Genomic DNA, 26,414 nt, shown 5'->3' with positions numbered 1-26,414 from the left:
AATGGCCATACTTGGACGGCAGTGTTTTTATTGTTATTACTAATATTATCTTTTGTTCTTACTGTAAACGGTAACAAAACGTTAACTGCTTCCTTACACTATAAAAGGAATAAAGACCCACTTACAGAATGTCTCCAAACAGAAAATGCCTCCAGAGAACAGACATTTGGAATAAATAATTCATAAAACAATGGGTGAGCAGGGGAAAAAAAAGGCCTTTTGATGTATTCTGATACTTGAAACTGGATGTTTTAAATACAGGCTATTTTAATGGAGAGCAACATGTGCTTTAAAGAACGACTGTAGGAAGTCCGTTCTCTATGCATTTTTACCCGCATTGCATTTTTTCTAAGTAACGCAATACTCGCAGAACGGAGGGAACAGTCCCCCAGATCTTCCCGATTCTTTTGCTTTTCTTTGTTCTGTTCCCCCCTTTCCCATTAGCTTCTTTCTTGGCTTGTTTTCTAAATGAAATATCAACCCGCCCACCCAAAGGAAACCACGGCATCTCAGGGATTTCAAATCGAAGCCAAGCAGCTCCGCCTGCCTGTCATGTAAACAGAGTGAGACGAAACGCCTGAGGGCCTTGGACTTGAAGGCTCCCGCATGTGGCAGCCCGTGCTTTCTGTGCATTCGAGATTTCTGCATCGCGTAACAAAACCAAGGACATCCTACAGGCATCCCCGAGAAAATCGGCACGCGAAAAAGCTTTTAAAAAGCGCTTCAGTGAGGTTAGAGACAGCAGAAAATAGCCCTTCTCCATCCAAGCCCTTGCGTCAGCGTTAACACGAGTAATTTGTTTGCTGCTGTCTTATTTCCCGGCACGCAAAGGCGCTGTGTGTGCGTGGCGAGAAGCGGCTGCAGCCGCTCTGCACAGGGCAGGCCCCGCAGGTCACGTGACACAGCGCTCCTGCTCCGCCATTTGCACCAGAGCTGCGAGAGCTCGCGCAGTCGCAGTGGTGTCTCCCGGTGGCGGCCCGGCCCGGTCCAGCGCCGCTGCCTGCTGTTTCCCGCCCTTTCTCTCCTTCAGCGGCCGCGCGCCGCTGTCCGCCTCCCGTTCCCTCGGGCGGTGCCATGGCGGGCGAGGCGGCGGCCCCGCCGCTGAAGGTGCTGGCCGCACAGCTGCGGGGCGCGGTGCGGGACGTCGGCGGGACGTGGCGGCTGGACCGGGCGGAGGCGGGCCGGGCGCCGTTGTGCCTGCGGGCCGTGTGGATGCAGGGCACCGTGCTGCAGGTGGAGCGCGGCGGCGGCGGCGGCTCGGCCCGGCTGCGGGACGGTAGCGGCCCCTTCACCGTGCTGGGCGTGGAGGACGTGCCCCGGGGGCGGCCGTGCCTCAGCGCAGGTACCGGCGGGGGCGGCCCCGCTCCCGCGGGCGCTTTCCCCCTCCCCCCGCTCCTAAAATGAAGACGTGAGGGTTAACTGAATTTCTTCCATGTTCTTTTAGGGAAGTATGTGATGGTGATGGGAGTGGTGCGGTCCTGCAGCCCCGAGCCTGTGCTCCGAGCAATAAAGATGACGGACCTTTCTGAAAACCCGGTGCATAAGGAGATGTGGAGCCTGGAGGTGGAGGAGCTGCACAGAGTCATCCCCTGAATACTTCTGCCTAAAAGATTTGAAATGTAATTTTTTTATAGTTTTTTTTTTTTTTTAATGCAGAGCATTGGGCTGTTCTCAGTACTTAGATTTCAAACCAGTTACCCATGGAGTATACAGGAGTGAGAAGTCATGCTCAGAGTTTGGTTGAGGGATTTGTGCCTATGGGGCAGTGATCACAGTGTTACCTCTTTCACAGCCTATTTTTACACTGACAAAATAAACCACGTTAATCTGAGAACCGCACACTTGATGCTTTCCGGGTAACACATCTCTGCTGTTGTGCATGCCGTGTTTCTACATCCGCTAGTTTCTGTTGGTCGGACCATGGGGTGGGCGGTCATTGCTACAGCCATGTGTTTGCGGCAGCAGGAGCAGCACAGAACTCACTGCTGGGTGAGCGTGGTGTGTGGAGTGACAGGAGGCGGCCTGCTAGTCCATCCAGATGATGGCTAGAAATAGCATCTTGATCTGTGTGTTCTCTTTCAGAAGAAACCGCATTAGTAAGCTTTACTTTTATGTCTCTAAACGTAATCTTAAAGACCTCTCTGTTTTTGTGTTTCTGAAATAGTGGAAGTAGTACAGTAATAACTCATGTGTTCCAGTGAAGTGGAATTAACTGAAAATATGTGGTACAGAATTCCTTGGAATAGGTTCTCCAGGTTCAAGATGCAAATACTTTTACCACATTGTGAAAACTTGTTGTGCTTAAGTGCGCTTTTCTGTTTGAAGGTTTCCTTTCTTGTTGCGGTGCATGCTATTTTTAGTTAAGCAAAATGTTTGTCTGTCTTTCATCCTGAAATTAAACACTGTCTTTTAAATAGGTCTTTAAGTGAGATCTTCACAGGTTAAGGACTGGACTTTAGAGGGTTTCCGAGGCAATTCCATCCTTGAGTTTAGTATTTCAAGTCAGGCCCTGTCAGATGCAGTTGTATAATGGAAGTCCTGTGCTCGAGACTGCCAATGCGATGCTGAAAATGCGTATACAGGATTTTGACAACCTTTTATAATTTGGTTTTATTGCTGGGGAAGTCTCTTGTAGAATACTGTGGTAATTAAAAAGAAAAGATCTGTCTGGTCACAACCTTTTATCCAGTGATAGATACTTTTCCATCTAAACACTTCTCACGTCAGAAGCCCGAAGCTCATTCTAAGTAAGCTCATCTTATGCTTTCTAACTAGGCAGTAAAATCCTGGAAACAGGAGCTAAAACCCTGTGCCATATACTTGATCTCACTAAGAACACAGAGAGACACTAGTTCCAGCCTCCTGGAAAGTTTTCCATATTTGATCATATTGAAGCTATAAATGTTGCTCGGCAGTTGATCAGGGAGAGATCTACCCCTTAACTGAAAAAGCACTTCAAAAAGGTCTGCATTTACATTAGTAGACGCATGACTTAAGGTTTTGAAGCTGAGACAGGATGCTTTTTTTAACAGTTCCCCTTAAAAAGTGCTTTCCTAGGAACTCAAAGCAAAAGAAGCTGAATACTGAACTTCTGAAGAAATGACTTGTAGTGATAGCTGTGACTTTGCCTGGGTTTGCTGGCAGGTGGAGGGAAAGCTGGGCTCGCTGCCTCGCCAGCTCAGGGCGTCTCTGTGAGGGAGCTGTGTGGTACTGCAGGGCCTTGCTGACTAGTGTGAATTCTCCCTTTTTCGCATCTCAACTCATGTCTCAAGCTCAGCAGTAAATTGGGGGTTTGTCTACAGGTTTGTTGCTGTTGTGTGGTAGTGTACGTAACAGGAGTTACAGGGCTCCTCTAGCCCTGCCTTGCAGAGCAGGAGCTCAAAGCTGGAATGTTGTTCTAGAGAGCTTGGTTGTTGGGACCTTGAAGAGGAGAGATTACTGGAAGTGCACGCTGCTTTAGCAGCCAGATCTGAAACAAATCTGGGCATGTCTGAGAGCTCCTGGGGAATTCATCTGGCCAAGATGTGAGGCTCTGTGCTCTTTGAATTTTCTCAACCTGGGATAGATGCTCAAAACAGCAACTTTGCTACCAGGTTCTGGGGCATAAGAGTTTGTGCGCCATGCAAAAACATCTGTGAACTTCTACAGCTGGAACTTCTGTATTCAACGTATATAAAGGAGTTGTTAATGGTGCATTGTAGGTACCAAGTAGGTTGCTCTGAAAATAATGCCTCCTGTTTATTTCCGTGGAAACTCCAACAGAGCATAACAACACTTTTTGATAAAGCAAATTCTCAGCTACAAAACACTATTTTTCAGTATGGTCACTACCATTAGCCAATTCACTTGGATGAGCTGATCGAGACACTCCTCATTTTGTGGTGTGACAGTGGTGTACAGCTGTCCAGAACATGGCTTCTCTTTCACACCTCTGTCACCACTGCTGAAAGACATCACCCACTGCCTCACTGTGCAGGTGAAAACCAACCTGGAGAGGCCTGATTTGAGAAAGAGTAAAGGATTTTGTGTTTTAAAGGCTTATTAGTGCTTTTATCACTTGTGGCCTTTGTCAGTTACCTTCAGCCAGCTGTGCAATCACTAAGTGCAAATGAAGTGCATTCTGGCTTGCAGCTATGAGATGATGTGGTGATGATGCTAAACTTCACTCGGTTCTTACCATTGGAATGGAGTGAATTATGTTCTGGATTTGATGAACCAAGGGTTCATTTCCTCTGTAGTTTATGTATGATAAATGGGTACAGCCAAGTCCTGTAAAAACTAGTACTTGTTAGTAGAGAGTTGGGCCCCTGGTTGTGTACCAGCATCACATGCTCTGGCTTCGGCTCTAATACAAGCAGAGCATGAGGATGTTTCATCTTCCAACACAGCATCCCTGCAAGCTGTACCAGACTAACTCTGAAAAGCCAGATAACGTTATGTGCCTAAAAGCAGCACACCCACGTGAGCCCAGCTGCTTGTTTTATCTCTGAACAACTAGAGGAGCCATTCCAACTCTGTTCTAACTCTGTACAGCAGTACAACTTTATGGCTAATCAATAAAAATGTTAATAAACATGTTTCTTCCTCATTTTGATGCAGGAATACGTTTCATGGTTTGGTTACTGACTTCTGAGAAGGGATCTTAAAGACATGAAGGGAGAATGTGAAACTGGTAAGCTGATACAAAGAAGGCTTTTTCTCTTTTAACAGTATCTGCATTGATAAGGGAAAAATCAGCTGGTATAGAAACAAGAAAATGATAAATGCTTTCTTTTCTGTGTGTGTTTTTTTTTTTTAAGGCTGTTTTATTTTTGTCTTAGACCTCTTGTGGGTTGGGGCACTTCCCTGGTAAAAGGTTAGTTTCTCCAGAATGCATTGAACAGCTTGGTAGCAGTTCTGGAGAAAAAGCCAGCAGCATCCCTGCATGGGTTCAAATCTGATGTGCTGCTTTCACAAAGAAGCTCACTTGTCCTAACCTCAGCTGGAAAAGATCTTCTGTATTCTAAATGTATTCATGCTATGGTTCAATGCTTTTGAAGAAGCGATTTTGTTACTGACAGGGAGGTTTTTTTTTTAATTATTCTTAGGTAACTGATTGTCATGTCTGATGTCTTCTGATTGATTTTAATTTCTTGTCATTGTACTGAAATGATTACTGTGGCCTCAAGTGTTTCTGTGTACAGAGCTGTCCTTTTGTACTACGTGTGCTTCATTACCTTCATCATCAGAACCCTTACTCATTAGCACTTACTGCTTTCCCTACTACTGCTAGTCAGGAAGCTATTTTATATTGGATGCTGAAAAGGTTCTTCCATCCTCAGGGCTGGTATTTACCATTCCAGAAAGGCTCAAGCTGAGATGCAGATGAAATCCAGTTAAGTTTTTGGTAAGTACTTAAAAGGATGGAAATTAACGAGTAACGCACAATGCAAACTGTTCTTTGCTAAACTACAAGGAATCTATTAATGGAAAATGGGATCGAATTTATTTATGATGTTATCAAAAAGGTGTGTAAAACATATTCCAGCATCTTTAGTTACAAATTTGTCGTAAATATGCCAAACTGAACTGAAGATGTAAGGTTCTTTCTTCATGTTGGATGTCAAATTCACATTTAGGAGGAAAAGAAGAGCACTGTTACTCAAGTTCAGGGGATCTGAATAAGAACTGTTAAGACTATTTATGAAGCACATTTGAGACAGGAATTTTTAGAAAATCTCACTGACTGAGATTCTCTTTTGTTCTCATGCTCTTAGATGGGTGCTGCTAAGAAGTTTGACTAACCAAGCCCTTAAATCTCGTTCATAATATCCAACCTAACTCTTCCTTTTTGTAGTTCGGTCTCTTTTACTTCCTTCTCTGTAGTGTGTTTACATACTTAAAGACTTAACTCATGTCTTTCCTCTGCTCTTCAATTTTTTCCCCACAAAGAGGCCTCATTTGGTTCACTACTTAACTAAAAAAACGTGTTCAAAAGTAGATGCATAAAATAAGCTGAATAGAGAATTATTTTTCCCCTTAAGTATGTTGGTTTATATGTGCATCTCAGTTTTAGTAGCATTCTGTTATTGGTAACTGAGCCTGTAATCCAGTTCTCCTCAGCAGTGTGGTAATGTAAAGCAGCAGCACTGGCTGACTGAAGTCTTTTGGCTGCCAAGCCACTCTGCATCTCTGTTTGACACAGCATCAACTGAATGCTCACGCTCAGGTTTCTAACAAAATTGGGCTCTGCATTTCATATTCTTACACTGATGAGTTCATGCAAACTGTTCGCTTTAAAGCCGCTTACTGCCTGTGAGATACTGCCCAGATTGGAATGTCCCTGGGTAAATTCAGTAAATGAGGCAGATAATGCCACCTGGTGTTAATTAGCACATGTGGGAGTACACATGTGTATACTGAGTGCTTGTTTTCTAGGTTTATGTTTTGTAGGTAACACGATCATCTACAAATATTTGATGGTCATTTCCTTCAATAGTGAGTAAAAGTTCAGCAAGCACTTGTAAATATTTTTGTCAGCATACCACAAGTGTGCTTGTAGTCACCAATTCTCTTGAGGTGGTAGTCCGTTTACAAATGAAAAGGAATAACATTTCATTTTATTCATTATCAAAAAAATAAAAAAACTGTTTTCTCATCACTGAGCCTTAGCAAATGTGGAGCATAGAAGTTAGGGTAAATTCAAGTGTTTCTTTCGTTTTTGTCAACGCATGATTAGATAGAACCGTGCAGGTGAGCATTTACTTGCATTAATGTTCTCAGTGCGGTCTTGTAAAAATATAATTATATCCTAAGTCACAACTTGGATGAATGTAGCAGTAATTTATAGAGCAGTAATTTGTGTTTCCTTCAGTGTTCTCATTCAGTGAAAAGATACAAGTGTATAGCAGACTTCATAGAAAGCTTTGTCTTTTTTTTTTTTTTTCCAGATAATGTCATGCAGATGAATCAGAGAGTAAGCTTTGGTCGTAACGTTCATGACCATAAGCTTAGGGTTGTTTTCTTTAAGATAGTAATACTGACACTTCATATATCACTTAGTCATTGTTAATATACCATTATATAGCAATCTGTAGTCTGTAAATAGTGTAGTTCAAAGAAGGTACTGTATGCAGAATATCCAGTGGAGACTGTTTTGTTTTATTTTAAAAAGTGTTACTGTCCTTTTCAGGCTTTTCATCTTTCTTTACATTTTTAGGGAGATTCGTAGAAGCAGCTATCCAGTGAGTTATAATTCCTACAATAATAATCTTGAAATTCTAAGGTAAGTTTAAAGAAGATAGCAATATTCTCCTTTCTTGAAATTATCTATTACTGTGAGTCCAGATGCAGTACTCGGAGGAAAAAAAGTTGGAACAAAATTAGTATCTGAGAAGTGTAACTCCTGGGGATGTTCCCTTATGTACTACTGCTTCCTTCTACAAACTAGGAGGAAATAAGATAAGCCATTAGGGAGTATGAATCAGGTTATACTGTGCTTCAGAGCAGCAGAAAGGATATATCAGATGGAAAATGAGCACGGAATAATCCAGGTGTAGGAATTTACTTGTCCCATATTCACACTCATTAATTTTATTTTCTTATGTGATCTTGAATGAGAAAAGGAAGTAGTGGAAGAAATGCAGCCAGAATATTCAGAATGAAAAGAAGTGAAACTTACCATTCAGTAGGAATTTCCACAAGGACAAAATTCAAGTTGCACAGACGAAAGCTGCTGCTAAACTGGAGGCATCCTTCAGTTTATTTGATTTACATCAGGCACGTGTGCACATGTTGTAGAATGGTTCATGTCCACTGTTAGCACAGAGGGAGTTTACGTTGGTGTGCAGGTCCAACCACACATCCCTTCTAGAGGTGGCTGGCTGGCATTTCGCCTGGGGGTGAGCTGAAAAGGAAATTTGGGTTTTTGTGTCTCTCCCCCTCTGCCTTCTCCCAACCAAGTCTCCCTAGTTATGTTCACAAACCTTACTCTCTTTTGAGCTTTTGAGCTCTTTTGAGCTTTTATTTGTATTTTTTTTTACTTCTAAACTAGTATATCTAAGAGTGCTGCAAAGTCATGTCACCACTTTGTAGATCTCAGGGGGCCTCGTTCGTATTTCTGGTGATACAACACCTTTTCTTTTTCCCCTGCGTTATTATTCTAATCAATGATAAAATCATCAGCAATTAAAGTCTGTGTTTTTGCGCGAATTATGTGTGCTGTTCTGAAGTCAGGACACTTGAGTACTCAGCCCTCTGGTGGGGACAGTTGGACCTAAAACTTCAAAGCATCTCCTAAGATGAGAATGTGCTTCTTGCATAACTCTGTAGGAACTTCTTCCTTAGCTGTAATTGGACATAGCTTCAGTTTCTTCTGTGTGAGAGTGCATTTGCTCACCTGGGAAAATCAGATTGGTTTAATTGTTTTGATCAGTACTGTGAATTCTTCAGATCTACAGTGTGAAGTGGTTTGGAGGAAAATATGGACTGCCTGGATTTTTATCACTCATTAAAGGATTCTGGTGGATGGCTGGCCTCTTGTGCAGGAAATACTCGGCATGTCTTTATTCTATATGACAGATCAGAATTGTGCACTTATTAGATGTGGGGATGGGGCAGAAAGAGGACAGGAGGGGAATATAAAAGGCCGAAGCAGCAGAAAATAGCTCTCTGCAGCTTAAGGCTTCACATAAACAACATTTAATAACTTAGTTTTATGAATCAAGCAATAGACTTGTATCATTCTAATCTGCATTTTTGGAAATGGTTTTCCCAGGCCAGTTTCCCAAGCTGGCTCAGAGGAAGAATTTGGAGATAATTTGTCTGTCTTCTTGGTCTCTCTGTAGCAGGTAAAACATCTTGAGTATCTGGATCTTTGAGAATGGATGTCGCAGCCACCTGGAGAACCACTCCATTACACCCTGTGTGCTGTTATGGTGCGTGGTGTTGCCAGCTCTCACAGAGGACACTATTTTCTGCTTTGTTAAGGTAGGTATCATCATCATTTCTAACAGGGCAAATTTGGTGCTGACAAACCAATTAAAATGGAGATGGTAACCGTTGTTTCTAGGGCAGAAGCTTTCATACGTTTGGTTGGATTTGTGTACGTTTTGTTTGGTAGTGTCCTATGCGTGATTTCATTTGAAAACCTGCAACTCCTCTGAAGGTGTGGTGGTCTTCACTGGAAGGCTCCCAGTGGAATGTAAGTGTCGAGGCCTCTGCAGTGTGCACTATGGAGACTCACGTTAACCAAGGCCTGTGCTGTGCTCCTGATGCCTTTGAGCCTGCACTGCTCTGTGACTTTCAACGTAACTGATTTCAGGTTTCTCCTTCTTTGAGATCTTTTAATATTCCATTAATTATTTGATATGTATAAATGATTTTGACACTATAAGAAGAGAGTTGCTAGAAATAAGATTTCTCTTTCATTTTTATATAAAATAAATATTATAACCATCTTATTTATTAGGTATAAGAAAACATTTCCGTGTTGGTGGTCAGGAGGATGCACACCAATTTTTACGCTTCACTGTTGATGCTATGCAGCAAGCATGTTTGCATGGATGCACCATATAAGCATCAAGGAATTCACTTTTACATGTTCTCCAGCACCTTTGAGACCCTCATTTATGATCATGAAAGCATGTCTTTGCCGTGGATTGCATAAAACCATTAACTCTGTGGATCAAATGTTCTGAGGGCCGATCCTGCTTTAATTCCGGATTGGACAGCTGCCACTGTCATTCATCAAATATATGGAGGATTTCGGAGATCAAGAGGTACTTTTAAAAATTCTAAAAAAAAACCAAAAAAAACTACTATCCTTCAAACTGATCTGTGTCTTTTGTCTGTAGGAAAGCAGTTTGTAGTTTGACTTAAGGTGTAGGTATCAATACTTTGCACAGCTAGTCTGTTTCACCTATTGTTAACATTTATCTTTTTTTTTTTTAATTCCAGAATGTCTCAGCCACCTGCAGAATCACTCTGTTACAGCCTGTATGCTGTTCTGTTGCATACTGGTGCCAAGGTAGGTATCAACATCACTTCTAGCAGAGTAAATTTGGTGCTGACAAATGAATAAAAATGTTGGCGGTGACTGTTGTTGCTAGGGCAAAAGATTTCATATTTTTTTGTTTGGTAGTGTCCTATCTGTGATTGCATTTAAAAACATGCAGTTCCTCTGAGGGTACCACGATCTTTATTGGAGGGCTCCTAATGGAATGTGGCATAGAATAAATGATGAAGGAGTAGTCTGAACAGATATGTCTACAGGTTGGTTAGGATACATACATACTTCTTTATATCAGGAAATGACAAACATTAAAATGTATTGAGACTGTAGTTACTTTCCTGTCACTTACTTTTTCTTTTTTCTTTCCAAGTGTTTTTCTCTCTGTCCTAGGAGAATGATATGTATTGTGTAATTCAGTTCTATCTTACCTGAAATTCCTGGTGTCATTTATTAGCTTCCGTTGCTTGGCCTTAACCTGCTGCTCTGTATAAATTGCTGCATATCTGTTACCTGCAGCTGGTTAATTTAGAAAAGAGGAGAAATTAAGGTGGTGTAAGAATGTGTTACTGGACTCCAAGGGATAGTCACTGTAGGAAGACTAGCTAGTTTTCAGGTTGTAGCTTTGATTAAATCCTCCATGTATGTGTTCTGTATCACCCTTTAGCAAGAAAGGTGTGCATCATTCTTGAGGATATTCTCCTGAAATGAGGAACAAAGAACCAGGAAAAGAAAACATAATCCAGAAGAGAAGTGAGCGTGAACCAGAACAGAAGTGGAGAAAGACTGAATAGAAAAAACTAGAAAACCTAAGAAAGCCAAAAACAAAAAGAAGCCTGAAGATTAACATCAAATGTACTACAAGTAAGCAAGGGTTCCAGTAGCAATCAGCAATGTTTCCTAACTCTTTTCTGGGTGTTTCTCATATCTTCCTGTTTCTCATTGTTTTTAACTTAGCTATAGAGCGTGCTCTGCCTGGGGGTCATGTCATTAGGTTGATGAAGTGAGGACAGGGAAGATACTGCTGATTTGTGTGAGGACATGAGACTGGGTCCACACTGTTAGGATCACATCCGCACACCATTCTTGATGAGGTTACAGTAATTGTATTCAATTGCACAGATTCCAGAAACAGGCATTGCTATTGGAATAGTTTCTTCAAGATGAAGTATGATTGTCAAAGAACATGCTTGTGTTTTCAGACATGGACAACCAGAAGTTTTAGTCTGAAAATACAGTTAAGTTGATTGTTCACAAATTCTTGTGTAACTTTGATACAGTATTTATCGCTTTTTTTGAGAAAAAATTAAGGACTGGACTGAGGACTTTCAAATATTACTGCTCTAAAAACAGACTTCTCATGGTACTCGTGACAAAAGCATCCTGATTGTTCTAAATTCTAAGCATCTCTGTTCTAGCTGATAAATCAGGAACAGCATACATCTGGTCTAACACTCTTCTGTGAGTTTTCTGGCCAGCAGAGGGCAAACTCTGTTTTTCTTTTTGTTTTGTTTTTCCAAAACCAGTCAGACGTGCAGCAGCAAAGTAAAGTCTTGCATCCCATTGCAGTAGCCAGGGCATTCAGATTATTTGGCTATGTCAGTGAGAGATGTCCCTTGAGAAATATGACAGTAGTACCCCACAAGCAGGATATGAGGGCTATGCAAAGCAATTGCATTTCACCTAGGAAGTTTAGCTGGTATTTCTTCATTAGTTCCTTCTTGTGGAAGGTCAGTCTTCTAGAGGAGAGGAAAAAAAAAAAAAGGGGTTCTCTTAAGCAGGATTACCTGCTTCCAGATTGCTGGAAGGAGGAGCACTAAAGCACTTCATTTCATGCATTCCTACATGTTCTCTCTAGCAAGTTTCTGAAAGCTGCTCCTTTTGTGGCTATTATTTGGTCAGTTTGACCACAAGATGATTGATAAAACAAGGGTGCTGTCTAAGCAGACCTTCAGGTGTGGTCCACCATATGCTGTTAAAGCAGGTAGCTTTGTCCTCGTATTCCCTACAGTTAGCACAGGACTGAAATACAGGCACGTTTACTGTGAGGCTCTTGGAAGCTTTCTCCACTCAGTTCGGTCCCAGAGTCACAGATGAAGCTGTGTGCAGGTTTGTGACTCCTCCATGGTGACCTAAAACTGCTGAGCCAGTTACGTGTTGAACCTCACAACAGAGGATGATATTTCTTCCCTTTCCCTTTCAGATGCAAAGTACTGATTGAAGCCATCAATGACTAAAAAAGCTCTCCATCAAATCCAAACTTTAACCATTGAAACCAACCATGCAACGTTATTTAAAGTTGCTGATTTTTTATTCTTTTACTTAGTCAGTAATTTCCTTTCTGGCATCGCAGGGTTTTTAGGTCTTCAAACAAATGTAATCTTAATTGAATAAAGAAATGAAAATTAATGGCCACTTTCATCTTTCAGGTCACCCTCTTCCTGCAGGAGCCAAGCATTTGCCAGATCTCCTTAACTCTCTTCTTTTGGACCATCCTTGGTCTTGTATGTAACACAAGAACTTCGTTGGCTCTGTGTGCAAGGTGAGTGTAGCAAAGCTCCCCTGGGGAGTTCCCAGTCTGCCTTTGGAGTCACCTCACATTGAACTACAGCTGTTCAGAGAGACTGTTTTAAATACAGTTCATCTGAATAACACGCCTGGTTTGGTAAGAAGGGTGCTTACAAGAGCAGGTATCATCCATATTTTAAAACTGACTGTTAATCTCTGCACAAAAATCTGACCAGTTAACTCCCAGTCCCAATAAAGGAGGAGCTCTACAGTAGCATATAGTTTCACACTTTATTTTTGAGAATGGCCAGGTTTAAGCAAAAGGTCTTAATGATAAATGACAACATTAATATTGCAGTGGATTTACACAGAACATTACATTTTTAACAATGATTGGTTGGTATTTGTCATGCAAATCACTTGTGTACACCAAGTAATGCTTATATCAATACATATCTGTACAGCATTTACATTTTATATTTAAACTCTAACTAGAAACATTTTCCAAGAAAATATAGAAAAGAAACTGGTAAGCCACAAGTCTTCATTTGTAGCATTTGGTCTACAACAGACCTAGCTTTTCCAGCAAGCATATCTACATAGATATGTAATAAACTTTAAAAAATAGGCATCGTTTTTATATATGAAGCATTATAAATGCTGCTTGGTTTATAAAGGTTCTGTTTTGTACCGGTTTAAAACTGTTGAGGATGCTAAGCAACGTAGAGCTTATTTTGTCAGAATATTGTAAAATTTAAGTCAGTCCAGCTGAGCTTAAGTATTATATACAGTTCTCTCCCTGGACTGCACTGGCACTGTGGCTGAAGGTAGGGGCCAGACAGTTTGGATATTCAGAGCAGCCATACACGTGGCAGAAGCAGCTCTTGCTGGCCCTGTAGTTCCAAAAGGCAATGGTAAAACGAGAGAGCCGAACAACTACACAGCTTTCAGTGCAACAGGAAGGGAGAAGTCTGTTGTCCCCAGGGGACTTTTCCTCAGCACGGCCAAACCGTAACAGATATTGCTTTAGGCCGCAGAGCAGCTCGTCTTGGTGGCTACACCTGGACTTGAAGCCCAATCAGGAAGGGAAAGGTTGAGAGATTCTTCTTCACCCTCATGGATAGTACCTGAACTCGGCCAAAATTTTCACAAGCCACTTTGTTTTACTGGCCTCGTGGCCAGTGGAATTTTTGGGCCAGTTTCACTCCCTGTTAATACTGTTACAAAAAAAAAACAACAACAACAACAAAAACCCAACATTTGAAATCAAATATCATCACAATTATGACAGTCCATAGCTTTGGTAAATTAAATAGCTATATTGAGCACCGCAAGTAGCTGTTTTAGATGTCACATTTTAATGCTACAGAATAATATATTTCCTGCTATAATATCCTCAGATACCTGTTACTCTAAATAATTACTTCTGCAGGATATAAGAACTTCCAACTAAGTACAGCAAATGAACACTCAAGGCATTTCCTTCATGCTCATCAGCAGCCTTCCTCATCTGGTTAAATAAATACATTTTCTTGAAGATGATATCTCAGAAGACAAGAATCAATTTTAAAAAGTGCTTCATGGCTTATTAATGTTTTGGTAACTCATTTCTTCGGGAATACGCTTTGCTGCATTTTACCTTTGCGCTTGCTAGCAGCCCTTTGGGCTCACCGCTGTTTGCGTGACAAAACTCATCCAAAGCTAGAACTGGAGAGTGCAGGGCTTGGAAGGAGAACTTGAAGTTGCACAGCAGAAGCCTCAAGTCATTACATTAGCAGCTGCATCATCCTGCTGCTTTGCAGGCATAGGATGTACAACTTCATTTGTTTCCACAGAGCTTAAATGGCTTCCATTAAGCAGATTTCCCACACTTACACATATTATTAGATCAGAATTCTACCTCCTTTGGCTGAGTTCTGCTTCCTCACTCAGATGTGAGCATTCATCCAAGCAGCCTGCAATTCCACATGCTCTGGGGAAAATCTACGGTGTAGGAAAGGTGACTCCGGTCTCTTTGTCTCAGCCTTGTTCTGAAGCAAAACAGTCACAGGCTGAAAATCCCACACAAAGCAATGCAAGCGTGTAAGACAGGAACCACAAAACAGACTGTCCTTTGAGGTTAAAATGAGATTTGAAAAAGATCAACTTAGTAAGTCTGTCTTCTTGCCAGTGCAGCAGAATTCACTGTCGTGGATCCAAGAAGCAAAACTGCTTTGGCATCACACTGGGTCACCCAAGCGTCCATTGGCACAGCAGGCATGGCTCAGGGTCAACAAGGGGGCAGGGGGGAAAGCAGTACTGCTAGTAGTAGTAGGGTCCAAAAAATACTTTCTGCCCTCACTGTGAAGTGAGGGGCTTCACCTTAAGAGTGTTATGCACACTACCAACAGGAAAGCTCTGTAATAGAATGCACCTCAGCAGGCAGCATGGTACTGACAGGCTGCCAGAGGACCACAGAAGATCTGCCATAAGTTACAAGAAGTCACATGGATTAGTTGCAGTAGGTAACTGCCAGGTAAGGTTACATTCTTTAGGTAAAAATAAGGATGTCTACTCATTTTTTCAACTTTAGCTACTGAAGAACAAGTCTGAAAAAATTAAGAGTGTAATGAAAATACCTAACTTTTCTATATGTTCAAAGTTTGTTATCAAGCAAAGGAACAAATGAATGCTGCTTGCTCACCTGCCTAGGACTGTATCTTACAGAGATTACACGCTCGTAGTTGTTCTCCCTTTAAAAACATTAACTGCCCATGAAATTATTATTTCGGGGTATTTTCACATGCAAAGCCTGAACCCTCACAACTTGTGCAAGCTCTGTCATCTTATTCTTTTAATAGTAATAGTGTTAATTAAACTATAAGATATCTAAAACAGAAGAAGGATGTTACTATGTAAAAAGCAGATTAAACCAGTCATTAACTCTTACTGCATGAGCAGACTGGAATGAGTTTTCGCCTTCTGGCAAATAGCAAACCACATCTGTGCAGTGTCACGTCTGCAGCCAGGCCTTTGCTGGTGGGACCTGTCCCTGTTTCAGTGCATTCACTCAAACCCTTTGGCACAACTTGTTAACAATGTAGCTGCCCATCTGACACTCAGCTGCACTTCTAAAGAAGAAAAGCTCTTTCTACAGAAAGCGGAGCACGTGCCCTAAATGAAGGCTTCATTTACTGCGAGACACGTAAGACTTGAAATCTGTTTCTGAGACCGCAGGTTTCCTGCCTACAGAAAAGCGAAGTGCTAGGCTGCCCTCTACCCCAGTTTTTAGTGTTGCATTTAACTGAGAGAAAAGTACTTAAAATGCTTCTCCATTAATGGGTAATGAGCTCAAGAACCAGGTATAGGATATTTTACTAATCTTCTCCCAGTCCAAGCCAACTGTAGTTACAGCTTATACAAGTGGAAACAAAGCTTCCATGTCTTCAGTTGAATAAAGTTCCAATAAAATTATCCTCTGGGATTTGAAGCTTACTTCAAATTATATGCCAATAACTATTCTGAAAAGTCTTACCAAGATTTTATGTCATAGTAAAGTGTGTATATATATATAATTTACAGTTACTGTCTTCCTTTAGTCTGCCCAAGGTTTACGTTTTCACTCCAATATAGCCCACCCAGAAGTTGATGCAGCCATACATGCTACCGCTCAAGTTCTATTTCTTGTTTGCGATTCTTCGTTTCCTTGTTGCCAGCATATCGTAAAAGGGATCCCTGCTGATACTTGCTCTAGAAGAAACAACGTGAATTGTCAGTTTGGTTAACAATTATCTGCTTTAGAAAACTGAAGCTATTTTGTTCTCTTCCCTTTGGATGTCTCCACACTTCTCATAAGATAACAGATTGCTGACCTGCAATCACAGAGTAGCTCACGTTGTAAGGGACCCACAAGGATCACTGCGTCCAACTCCCAACTCCACGTAGGACCACCAGAAATCCCAACCCTGTGCCTGGGAGCAGTGTCCAAACACTCTGTGAGCTCCAGTAGCTTGGTGCTGTGCCCAGCGCCCTCTGGTGCAGCACCTTCCCCTGACCTTCCCCTGACCTTCCCCCTGCACAGCTCCATGCCGTTCCCTTGGGCCCTGTCGCTGTCCCCAGAGAGCAGAGCTCAGTGCTGCCCTCCGCTTCCCAGTGAGAAGCTGTAGCGCCTCTGAACATCAGAAAAATTTATTTATAAAAAGATCAGGTTTAGCAGTGATTTTTTAAGAGTTCATACTTCCATCTTGAACATAATTTGAACATCATTTATTTCTTTAAGTTTGGGTCTGCTTTATAAACCTTAAAAGATAAGTTCAAATTAAAGTTCTGAGCCGCACTGTGAACAAGCTTAAGATAGCTGTCACCAAACAAAGTAACTGAAAAAAATCAGGGTTAAGGATGGTTCTCAGAAGGCTTTACACTTGCTTAAAACATTACATTTAAAAAAAAAAAGTTTTTGTCATTTGAGTTAGTAGCACTGCTGTGGTTCTTATGACCACGCAGGAGACAGCCTGACCCATCCACCCCAAAGATCTTGTCCTTAATCCCAGGATTAAGGATCAGAACTCTTTAAACAAGTTAAAATGCAAGTTCTCTCCATATCTTATTCAGAAAAGGAGCTTACACATCATTTTTGAGAGATATTTAAAACTCTCAACTCACTTGATAGACTTAATCCACTCTTCTTTTTCTTCTGGGGTGGGAGCAGATATTCTATACACTACGTGGTTGCCTTCCACCACTCTGCCATCAGCTTCGGTTTTACAGGCTTTAATCACTTGGCCTTTATGACTGGGGTTATAGAGCTCAAAGCAGTTCTGCAGGGTAGGAATAGAAAAATACATTAAAAACAAAGCAAAACAAACAACTGACAAGCATCATTTAACACAATCTCAGTTCTAAATGGTTTACTCATTTTCTTCATGATAAAAATGATAATGAGGATCTCTTACTGGTTTCCTAGGGTCTTCAACTTCTCTTATGCTAAGATTTTCTAATGGAATAATCCCTCTAGGTTCTTTGTCCTAAAAAGTAAGGAAAATATCACATTATTATTCCTTTCCATACCCAGATTACAAAGGAAGCTCACGGCAATACATACTCACAGTTGTGTATTCAAAGTAATACAGGCAATTATCAGTCAAAATAAACCACCTTCGTTTCCACGTTTTTACTCTTCCCCCTATAACCAAAAGGTATTGATAAGTTAAACACGCTACTGTCAAGGCTTCTGCAATAGTTAAGAAGAAAGTAATTTAGTTTTGTTTGTTTTTCCAATATGTGTTTTAATTTCTTAATTGCAAATGGGTCAGGCACAGATGAGCTGAGGTTAAAACCATTCCTGTAACTACTGTACGATGATCCAGCTCCTGAGACAGCATTAACTATGGTGCTGCTGACCAGCCACAAAAGCGTTATGGCATAAAGCTGTGAACTTTCACAGGCTGCAGCCAAACCCAGCGGCTCAGCAGTCAGCCCTGCTCCCTCCGTCCATGCATTTACTGCATCAAAGCTACTGCTACTATACAGCCCTTGGGAATACAGAGCCAGTGCTGCTATGGGAAAGCAGCAATGCCAGTAACTGGGCTCCAACCACAGGGCCAACCCTCCCCGCAGCTTGTCTTTCCTCAAGGATGGGGGTCTCATCAGTAAAGTTCAGGACATCTTATCACCTTCCTTGCACTCCACTTGTGACTTATATGTGATTAAGAACCTCTCTCTAGATCTGCATTTACCATCAAGCACATCAGGTGCTTATAAATACTACAGCTTGCAAACAGAACAAATCTGATGGGTCAGCAACAAGGAGGAAATGCAGAAATCCTACACCAATGAGCTACTTTCAATAATTTATGGTTCTCTTTATAAGGAAACGCGTCACTGAGCACACCTGACAGAAGGCACGGCTACTGCTCCAGAAATGCCCTTATTTCCCCGCATTAGCAGCAGCTGCTGCACTGCTCTTACATCTGCTAGTACACACTGCATGGAACGGCTCCTTTCAGAAACACAAATTGTCTCAGTCCTTTCATCCCTTGTTCTGCAGTTTGCTACCAGAGAACAATTCCACTATTTGGAACTGTAATTTTCAAGAATCATTTCCAGGGAAGACAACTGTAAATAGAGAATTCCCATGTTACTAATGTACAGGCCGAGCTCCACCATAGTTATATGACTTCAGGGTTATCTTACCACCTGTGCATCATCCATTCAGCAATGACTCACTCTCATTAATCCAACTGTCTCAAAATAATTGGTTTTCCTATTGAGCACCCCTGCATAAAATAGTTCTGTGAATACACGAGGTTCCCAATTTAAAGTCATAACCAAATTTAAGAAACAATTTTTTATCCATCTGCTCTTCTTGAGATAGTGGGAATTTTGTTGATATGATCTGGATATCTGTATTGAAGTTAAAGAACAATTCTAGGGATATTACACAAGTATTTGCAGTGCAGACCAAATCCTGTGGCATGTCATACCTTCGTTTCAGTTGGTTTTACGACCTGAAGGACAATGCAGTGCTTACACACTGCAACATTCAATGTGTTCAAATGTTATGCTTCCACTACACGCACACACATATCAAGAAAAAATTAATCTGCAAGCAGGTGTGGTGAAATAAGAGAAGGCAAAATAGTGCAAGATGTAAAAGCCGTGACAGAATGGATGGTTGAGTGAACTGGAAGCAGTGAGGGGAAGATCTGGTGACATTTTAGTACAACCACTGTGACAGGTCCTTGCAGAAACATTCAAACTGGCCTGTAAGTCACTAGAGAAATTCCCCATCACTTGACTGAGAGCTGGTTCAAGTAGCACGAGGTATTTGGTCTAGGAATGGAAAGCCAACAAACCGTATCCTGATTCGCTTCTGGATCAATGAAGAAGCAGCCAAGTGAAGTTGACAGCCAGGGCAGTCCTTCCTTTCACCGTAACACTACACATTTTTCATATCATCCAATGGTCACTGCAGTGTTAATTGCTGCTTCCATCCCCCTCAGCCAGCCAACAGCTCGCCAGGTTATGGCACTCACGTGAGCTGCAGAACTGGAGCACAGGTCCCTGCTCCACCAAGCGATGAGTTACTCTTCTCTTCCAGAAAAAAAGGCAGTGAAGCAGGACTTTTTTCTTCCACAGTAAGCAACTGTTCTCAAATCTAAGTCTGTATCCCCACCCCATTACTTAGTTGCAGCCATCCAACAGCAGAGAAACTCTAATAAAGTTGAAAGGCAATCTCATCTGCACTCATTGTGTCTGCAGGGATCCCCACATAACAGGCACTTGATATGCCTTTACTATAGGCTGAAACCAGGGAGCTGGTTGATAAGGCTGTGCAGACCATAAAAACAGAACACAAAATTAATGGGTAAGAACTACTGATAACAAAACGTTATTTTTCTTGGCCAAGATTGCGGTAGGCTCACAAAACACCACCACAGGGGCTTAGTACTGTGCTTCCTATTTTCCAGCTGCCAGCCTTTTTAAGATTGAAGTTAACAAGGACTCATTTATCAGAAGAGGAGCAAGCAAATCAGCATATGAATCCTTAAACTTTTACAGAAACGGATAGATGCAGAGGATGTACTTCTCAAAGATCCAGCTGATAAATTAAAACGCAGACAAAAAACAAAGCAGTTAATAGCTCATCGGCAGAAGTCTAAGGGAACTACAGGTAAAGGCCAGAACAAGGCAAAACGCAGACAAAGAGGGATAGAAATCTTCTTTACCTACATAACCCAACACAGGAATACTTTTCTTCCAACACTGGGTGACACATGAACAAGACAGCAAGGTACAAGAACGTGCACTATGTGGGCCTGGGAGCAAGGCGCCGGGATGAGCTCCCACCTCTTGGTGGCTGCCTGATGGGCAGCAAAAGTTCACATCTCGTGTGTCAGGCTTGAGTCACTTCCTCTCCTGTTCAGAAGAGCAACATCACAGCTTCCCTCTTCCTAGAGGAAATTACGCACACCAAGCTGCTTGCCAGCTGAAGCCGCTTCAGATGCCCTCCCTGCTGTTCCTTGTCCTGTTGCTGGGCACTACAAAGATAATCTGTCCCCATCCACGTCACGTCCATTCTCGGGGCATTTAGAAGTGTTGATAAGATTCTCTCTCAGTCTTCTCCAAGCTGAACAGCCCCAAGTGTCTCAGCCTTTCCTCATAAGGGAGATGCTCCAGGCCCTTCATCATTTTTGTGGTCCTCCACTGGTCCTCCAGTAGTTCATTATGTAGGCTTACTGACATAAAACCATTGACAGGAAAGCACGGGCTGAGTCTAGCTAGCTAATACCAGAGGCACTGCCCAGTAGCCCAGTTTGGCGCTTGGATTTACACTAAGCCACTGCTGAACAATTCAGAGCTGGAAACTTCATGAAAGCAAGCATTTGTGAAACATGGCTTTCTAAAGCACAATGCCAGGCTACAGAGCTGGGAAATTCTTCAGGAGATACAAACTTTGCAACACATGAAAGTTTCACAACATCTATCTCCTGCCCAGAGAATAATCAACAAGCTGGAACACTAAACAGAAAAGCATGAGTAGCAAATGGGGAGAGATACTATAAGAAATATAGAACAGTTGCTTGAGAGACCCTGGATTTAAGGGCACATCTTCACCATAGTTTTTTTATATTAAAAAAAAAAAAAACTTTTAAGCAAGCATTAATACAGCGGAGCACTTAAACTCACAGACCAGGATACAACCTCCTCAGCATTTCAACAATACTGAAACTAATATCTACATCTTTCAGACCTAAAGGAAACCACCGATTTCAGAATAATTGCTTCCAACAGAAAGGACTGCAGACAGCCTGTAGCAATGCAGACAACACGGATCAAGCCAGCATTCCCTCACATACTGTTTAAATCTTCTACCAAACAGGAAACTTAGGGGAGAGAAAAGAAAGAAAAAGAAAATACATAGTAAAGTTCATTTCTGGTCTATGCATATAACCTAGCAAAATGCATTTGTCTGTACCCATCTGCACCCTATTCAGATAACCCTGCTATCATGAGACCAGCACAGGCTGCAGCCTGCTGTCCATACACGTGTGTGCTGCTGGGTTTCCTGTGTGCTGCCTGTCATCACACCATGTACAAAGCCAGAGCCAGAGATCACTTCTGCAGAAGCACCCAGCAGCTCTCAGCCGCCTTTCTTCCTCCAATTTCTTTGTTCTTCTTGTATTTATTTAGGTCTCTCGTATGTATTTTATTGACAATTTCTTCCACGGTATACGTCTGGCACTCCTCTACCACACAGCACTCTTGCTTGCACTGTGTATGCAAATGCTTATGTAAGCAGTGTGGATATAAAAGTACAGTTTTCATAATATGGGTTTATTCCCAACCTCCAAAAAAATGCATTTTCTTCTACCTTGTCTTAAAAGCTTTTTAGTTGAGATAGCTATTGCCTCATGCTATAACATGGAGAAAACATGCAACATCATCTTTGAAGTTGTAGCAGCTCAGCCACTGTGTACCCAAAAAGAAGAGCAAGGAAGCAGCTTTGCATTATTTTTTTTTTGTAGTTAGAAAGACAAAGAGGAACTCCACAGCATCTGCAGTGGAGAGGTCAAAACCAGACATTGCAGAGCACACAATCAACTTACAAATACTTTCTTTTCACTTGTGTGTCCTTCCAGCAGTAGCACAAGCACTGGTTTCCAAACACAAGCAGTGAGGGCCCACGGCTCTCCTCCTTTGATCTACTTCCACCAAAGTGAGCTCCATGAGCACACAGCCCACCTCTCACCCCAAGCATGGATCCCTCTTCACACTTCAGTCACCATTCTCCAAGTGTGAAGTGCCCTCTTCGTTAAGAAGCAGCTCAAGTGGCCAAAAACTGGCTCTAATGGAGCATGTCACCAGTGGTTTTGTAAGAAAGAGATTTGTTGAATTTGAAAAAAAGCAAATGAAAAAATAAAATTTCACTCTGCTTTACAGAGGAGAAAAGTCCCTGAGTGCAAATAAACAAATGAATTCCATCAGTTTTAACAGAGGCCGCAACATCTTGCAGTGCCAGGAGACTGCAAATCACCAAAGGTTCCAGTGACCCTAAACTTCACACTAATTTAAGATTCTACTGAGTAAGCTAAATATATCATTTATAAAAGAAAATAAGCAGGAAGAAGAACAGCTTTTATGAATGCATAGTTCAAACACAATCAAGTTTTTCAAATTTCTAATGTACTGATGTACAAGTAACAATCCTTCTGGATCTTCATTATAAGAGTACAAAACGTTTTTCTCTCAGTCAAAATTGTTCCTCTATAGTTATATTCTTCTGTGAACGTGCAAAAATCATCTCTATTTCTCTGCTTTACATTTAAACAGCTTTTTTTGCAGAAGACACTTGCACATGAGCTAGCTATGCACACGCCAGTCTTTGTGGACAGAGTACCACTGATGATACTGTTAGTGACACCGAGTGAAAAAGCAAAACGCTACAATAAATTTAAGAAAAAAAAAACAACTAAAAAAACTAAAAGAAAACAACAACAACAACAAAAAAAACAGAGGAAGAAGGAGGAAGAAAATAAAAGAATGAGCAACTGAACAAGAGGGGACTGGAAAGCAATCAGATACGTACCTCCTAATGCAGAATAAGCAGAGACAGCCAGTCACAGAACAGAAAGGTGATAGGTCATAGGCCATAAGGAAAACAAGAAGGCACATTTAAACCACTCATTAAAAAAATCATAGCCAAAACCAAACCAAGAGAACTCACAAATAATATGGAAAAATAAAGACACACAAAAATAACTCTTCGACGAGAAATCCTACTTTTGCACACAGAAAACTGAGTTGAAATTTCACATTAGTTTTCTGCAATGACTACATGGAGGTTTAGCTGTTACCTACCCATCATGGCACGTGGCAAATACCATGCAGAGTTTCCTTTCTGTTGCTGAGTTTTCAGTTCTCAGATACCAGAAATAAAACTCCAAAGTCTGAAACAAGATTGCTGGTTTCTATATGTGAAATAAGGAGTAACAACCTTCAGTTGTAAAGGAGTTACTTATTTTGGTTCATACATTTTTAAATGTAAATTGCAACGTGAACCCCATTACATTTATAAGAAAGCAGTTAGACACAGAAGGAGCAGACACGCTAACAATGAACAAATATACAGCAGCAACACTGCTCTTGTAACTAACCTAATTTCAGCAGCCAGCCTTCTCTATCTGGATTAAAAAATGTATGCGTTAGGTCATTTCCATCATCCTCTGGAATTTTAAATGGCTCATTCTTAATACTTTCATATAAATTCTAGAAGAATAAAAAGGAAAAAGGCCTCATTAGTAATGTCTAGCAGAAAACGCAACCAGAACATCCTACTGCTTCTCAGTTTATTTGTACAAAAAGCAAAGGAAATACTGTCCATAAAATTCTGGACCACCCATTCCCACTTGTTGTTGACTACTCTAAATTCAAAGTTTGGTTTTCTCCTCTGTAAACATCTCTCTCTCCAGATTTTTTTGTAAGTACTTCCCAAAGATATTTTTATTTCAGAATTCATTACTTCAGAAGTTTCAGCTTCTCAAACCATTTTAATTTAGTAGAAGTGTTGCCAAACAAATCTGGATTTTTAGAAAATACTTTAGAGCATCACACTGTGTTAGAGAAGTAAATATCTTTACTGTTAGCTCAGGGGAGAAGAGGAAGCTCCACATGATACATGGAAAGAACAGAAAGGCAGTAACGAAACAATGATTTTTTAATTATTATTAAACTATTTTTCCTACTTTTTCCTGACTTATCTAGGAGTAGCATTTTTTTCCATAAGAAGCCAATTCTGTAAGAATGTTGCCACAAGCATACTACTGAGAGATGTACAGAGTTTTCTATTGAAAAACACAAAGCAACCCCTTATCCTCACCATTTTAACTTACCCGTAGCAATTCTTCTGGAAGGTCTCCACCTTCATTAATTCCACGGTTCATAGAAATAAACCTCTCTACTGTTGGTTTATCTCTTACGTTGTGGTTGTGTAGACTGGTATTTAACATAATGATCGCAAATGACAGCACATAGCATGTATCTGAAATCAGATTTGAAAAATGATTTCTATGTACATATTTTCTATGTTTACAGAGATCATACAATACATTCAGTAGATGCTATAAAAGACTTGGTCCATCAGACACCAATTCAAAGTGCCTCTGAAGTTTTATCCCAGATACCCGGAGGAAGAACAGTCTCTTCAAAATAATACTTGAACTGCACGTAAATAGAACTGAAAATAATATTTGACTCAATTTCTTGGCATACATGAGGTACCAATACCAAAGGATAACAAAAGAGATCTTACCATGCCTCTTGATGTGGCTGTGACTACAGTAAGCTCTCTAAGAATTCAAATACAAGATCACGCATAAGAAAAAGCAGGATGGAAATCTCTCTGCTACATCAAGGAAAGATGTGTTTGCATCTTCTGCATTTTGTTTTTAGTAAGGATTTCCCTCTCTAGCTGTTGTCAACCTTCTGTACATTAACCTTTTCCATGCCTACTTTCTTCATCTCAAATTAGGCGATCAGCAGGAAGCTATGCATGCACATAACTAAACAGACCAACAATGCTAAGATGCTATGGCACTCTGTGCAGAACGGCAGAGCTTTGTTTGCTTTTTATGAACTAAGTATTTCCAAAGCATGTGATTTAATAGAGAACTACACTGCATTTCTAACTGAGATAAGTCTGTGATGAGCAGATTGCTAAAAAGAGAGGATACAGTCCTTCTGAGGAAGAAACTGATGACTTTATACGTAATATACTGTACCTACATAATCTAAATCTCCTCTTTTAGTTTGAAACCATTTCCCCTCATCCTGTCACAACAGACCTTGTGAAAGAGTCTGTCCCCTTCTTTCCTGTAGCTCCCCTTTAGATATTGAAAGGCCGTTCTCATGTGTCCCCAGAGCCTTCTCTTCTCCGTGCTGAACAGCCCCAGCTCTCTCTCGTAGGGAAGTGTTTCATCCCTTGGATCATTTTTGTAGCCCTCCTCTGGATGTGCTCCAACAGGTCCGTGTCTCTCCCCTACTGAGGACTCCACATCTGGACACAGTACTCCAGGAGAGGTCTCACCAGTGCAGAGCAGAAGGTGAGGATCACCTCCCTCACCCTGCTGGCTGCACTTCTTTGGGTGCAGCCCAGGATATGTTGGCTTTCTGGACTGCCAGGGCACATTGCTGGCTCATGCACAGCTTACCATCCACCAGAACTCACAAGCCCTTTTCATCAGGGCTGTGCTCATCCTTCCATCCCACTGCTTGCATTGATAGTGGAGATCACTACAACCCAGGAGCAAGACCCTGCACTTGGCTTTGCTGAACCTCATGAGATTCTCCCGGACCCACTGCTCAAGACTGTCTAGACCTAGGGAGACAGTAAGATATCTAACACTAGAATCTTAGTTCTCAAACACCCAGAAGTATAGCAATAACAGCAGAATGGCACGATCCTAGGCTGCAGCAAATGAGAACAAGCCCAAATGCAGCAGCTGTGGATGCAGAAACAAAGGAAAAAAGCTGCTTACCTTGGGAAGTTCTCAGGTATGCACAGATCTCCAGTGAGATCCCCTTGCCTCCACTGCCAACCCTTACATGAGGTCTGGGAAGGAGTGGCTCTTGGGTCCACCCCTTCTGGTCACTCAGGAGCACTGCACACACCTGAGCTCCCCTGGGTTGGCCCTGCCTTCCCACCAGGTGCTCAGTCACTGGTTCAAGCTGGGACTTAGCATTTCTGCTACACCCAGCCAAAAGAGTCTGGTGATATTTCCAAAGTGTGTCTTATGCTTGAATTAGTTTACATATTAATGGTAGAGTTTAGTAAGTGGAAATGAATTCTGACCATTAGCTTGTACTTTCCAGGTGTGAAGTACAGAATCAGATAGCAGCATTTTCTCAATTCTGTGAAACTGGTTATTCCACATATTATTTT

General features: G+C 41.5%; 2 protein-coding genes across 6 annotated transcripts in view; one reads left to right on the top strand and one right to left on the bottom strand.

Annotated features, from left to right (window-relative positions):
• RMI2 (RecQ mediated genome instability 2) lies at positions 898 to 14,193 on the top strand. 2 transcript variants are annotated; one of them, XM_021411241.1, is made up of 11 exons: positions 898 to 1,342; positions 1,445 to 1,619; positions 4,600 to 4,672; positions 5,322 to 5,386; positions 7,199 to 7,264; positions 8,826 to 8,967; positions 9,449 to 9,758; positions 9,937 to 10,006; positions 10,656 to 10,852; positions 12,418 to 12,530; positions 13,929 to 14,193. In XM_021411241.1, the coding sequence occupies exons 1-2, from the start codon at positions 1,075 to 1,077 to the stop codon at positions 1,591 to 1,593; spliced, it is 417 nt and encodes a 138-aa protein (XP_021266916.1). In that variant the 5' UTR covers positions 898 to 1,074; the 3' UTR covers positions 1,594 to 1,619; positions 4,600 to 4,672; positions 5,322 to 5,386; positions 7,199 to 7,264; positions 8,826 to 8,967; positions 9,449 to 9,758; positions 9,937 to 10,006; positions 10,656 to 10,852; positions 12,418 to 12,530; positions 13,929 to 14,193. The 2 variants fall into 2 exon arrangements, with proteins under 2 accessions (XP_021266916.1, XP_021266915.1); XM_021411240.1 differs by lacking the exon at positions 13,929 to 14,193 and having other exon boundaries at positions 12,418 to 12,996.
• The window catches only part of CYTH3 (cytohesin 3), a 48,329-nt gene continuing 37,455 nt past the window's right edge, over positions 15,541 to 26,414 (bottom strand). For all 4 annotated transcript variants that reach the window (XM_021411231.1, XM_021411230.1, XM_021411232.1 and 1 more), the window contains exons 8-13: positions 24,367 to 24,515; positions 23,632 to 23,743; positions 17,581 to 17,657; positions 17,428 to 17,499; positions 17,138 to 17,292; positions 15,541 to 16,225 (exon numbers count right to left, since the gene is read on the bottom strand). In XM_021411231.1, coding sequence (XP_021266906.1) covers positions 16,153 to 16,225; positions 17,138 to 17,292; positions 17,428 to 17,499; positions 17,581 to 17,657; positions 23,632 to 23,743; positions 24,367 to 24,515 — 638 coding nt within the window. In that variant the 3' untranslated portion in view covers positions 15,541 to 16,152. The remainder of the gene's footprint in view (positions 16,226 to 17,137; positions 17,293 to 17,427; positions 17,500 to 17,580; positions 17,658 to 23,631; positions 23,744 to 24,366; positions 24,516 to 26,414) is intronic.

Source organism: Numida meleagris, chromosome 13, assembly GCF_002078875.1.
Source record: "Numida meleagris isolate 19003 breed g44 Domestic line chromosome 13, NumMel1.0, whole genome shotgun sequence".
Lineage (NCBI taxonomy): Eukaryota > Metazoa > Chordata > Aves > Galliformes > Numididae > Numida > Numida meleagris.
The sequence above is the reverse complement of the archived record's forward strand: the minus strand, read 5'-3'. Positions and strand labels throughout refer to the sequence as shown.

What these genes read in the sequence shown, in the direction of transcription:
- RMI2 (XM_021411241.1), top strand. Translation starts at nt 1,075, where the DNA reads ATGGCGGGCGAGGCGGCGGCCCCGCCGCTGAAGGTGCTGGCCGCACAG. An exon ending in GCGGCCGTGCCTCAGCGCAG is followed by an intron (nt 1,343 to 1,444) that starts GTACCGGCGGGG and finishes ATGTTCTTTTAG; the next exon opens with GGAAGTATGTGATGGTGATG.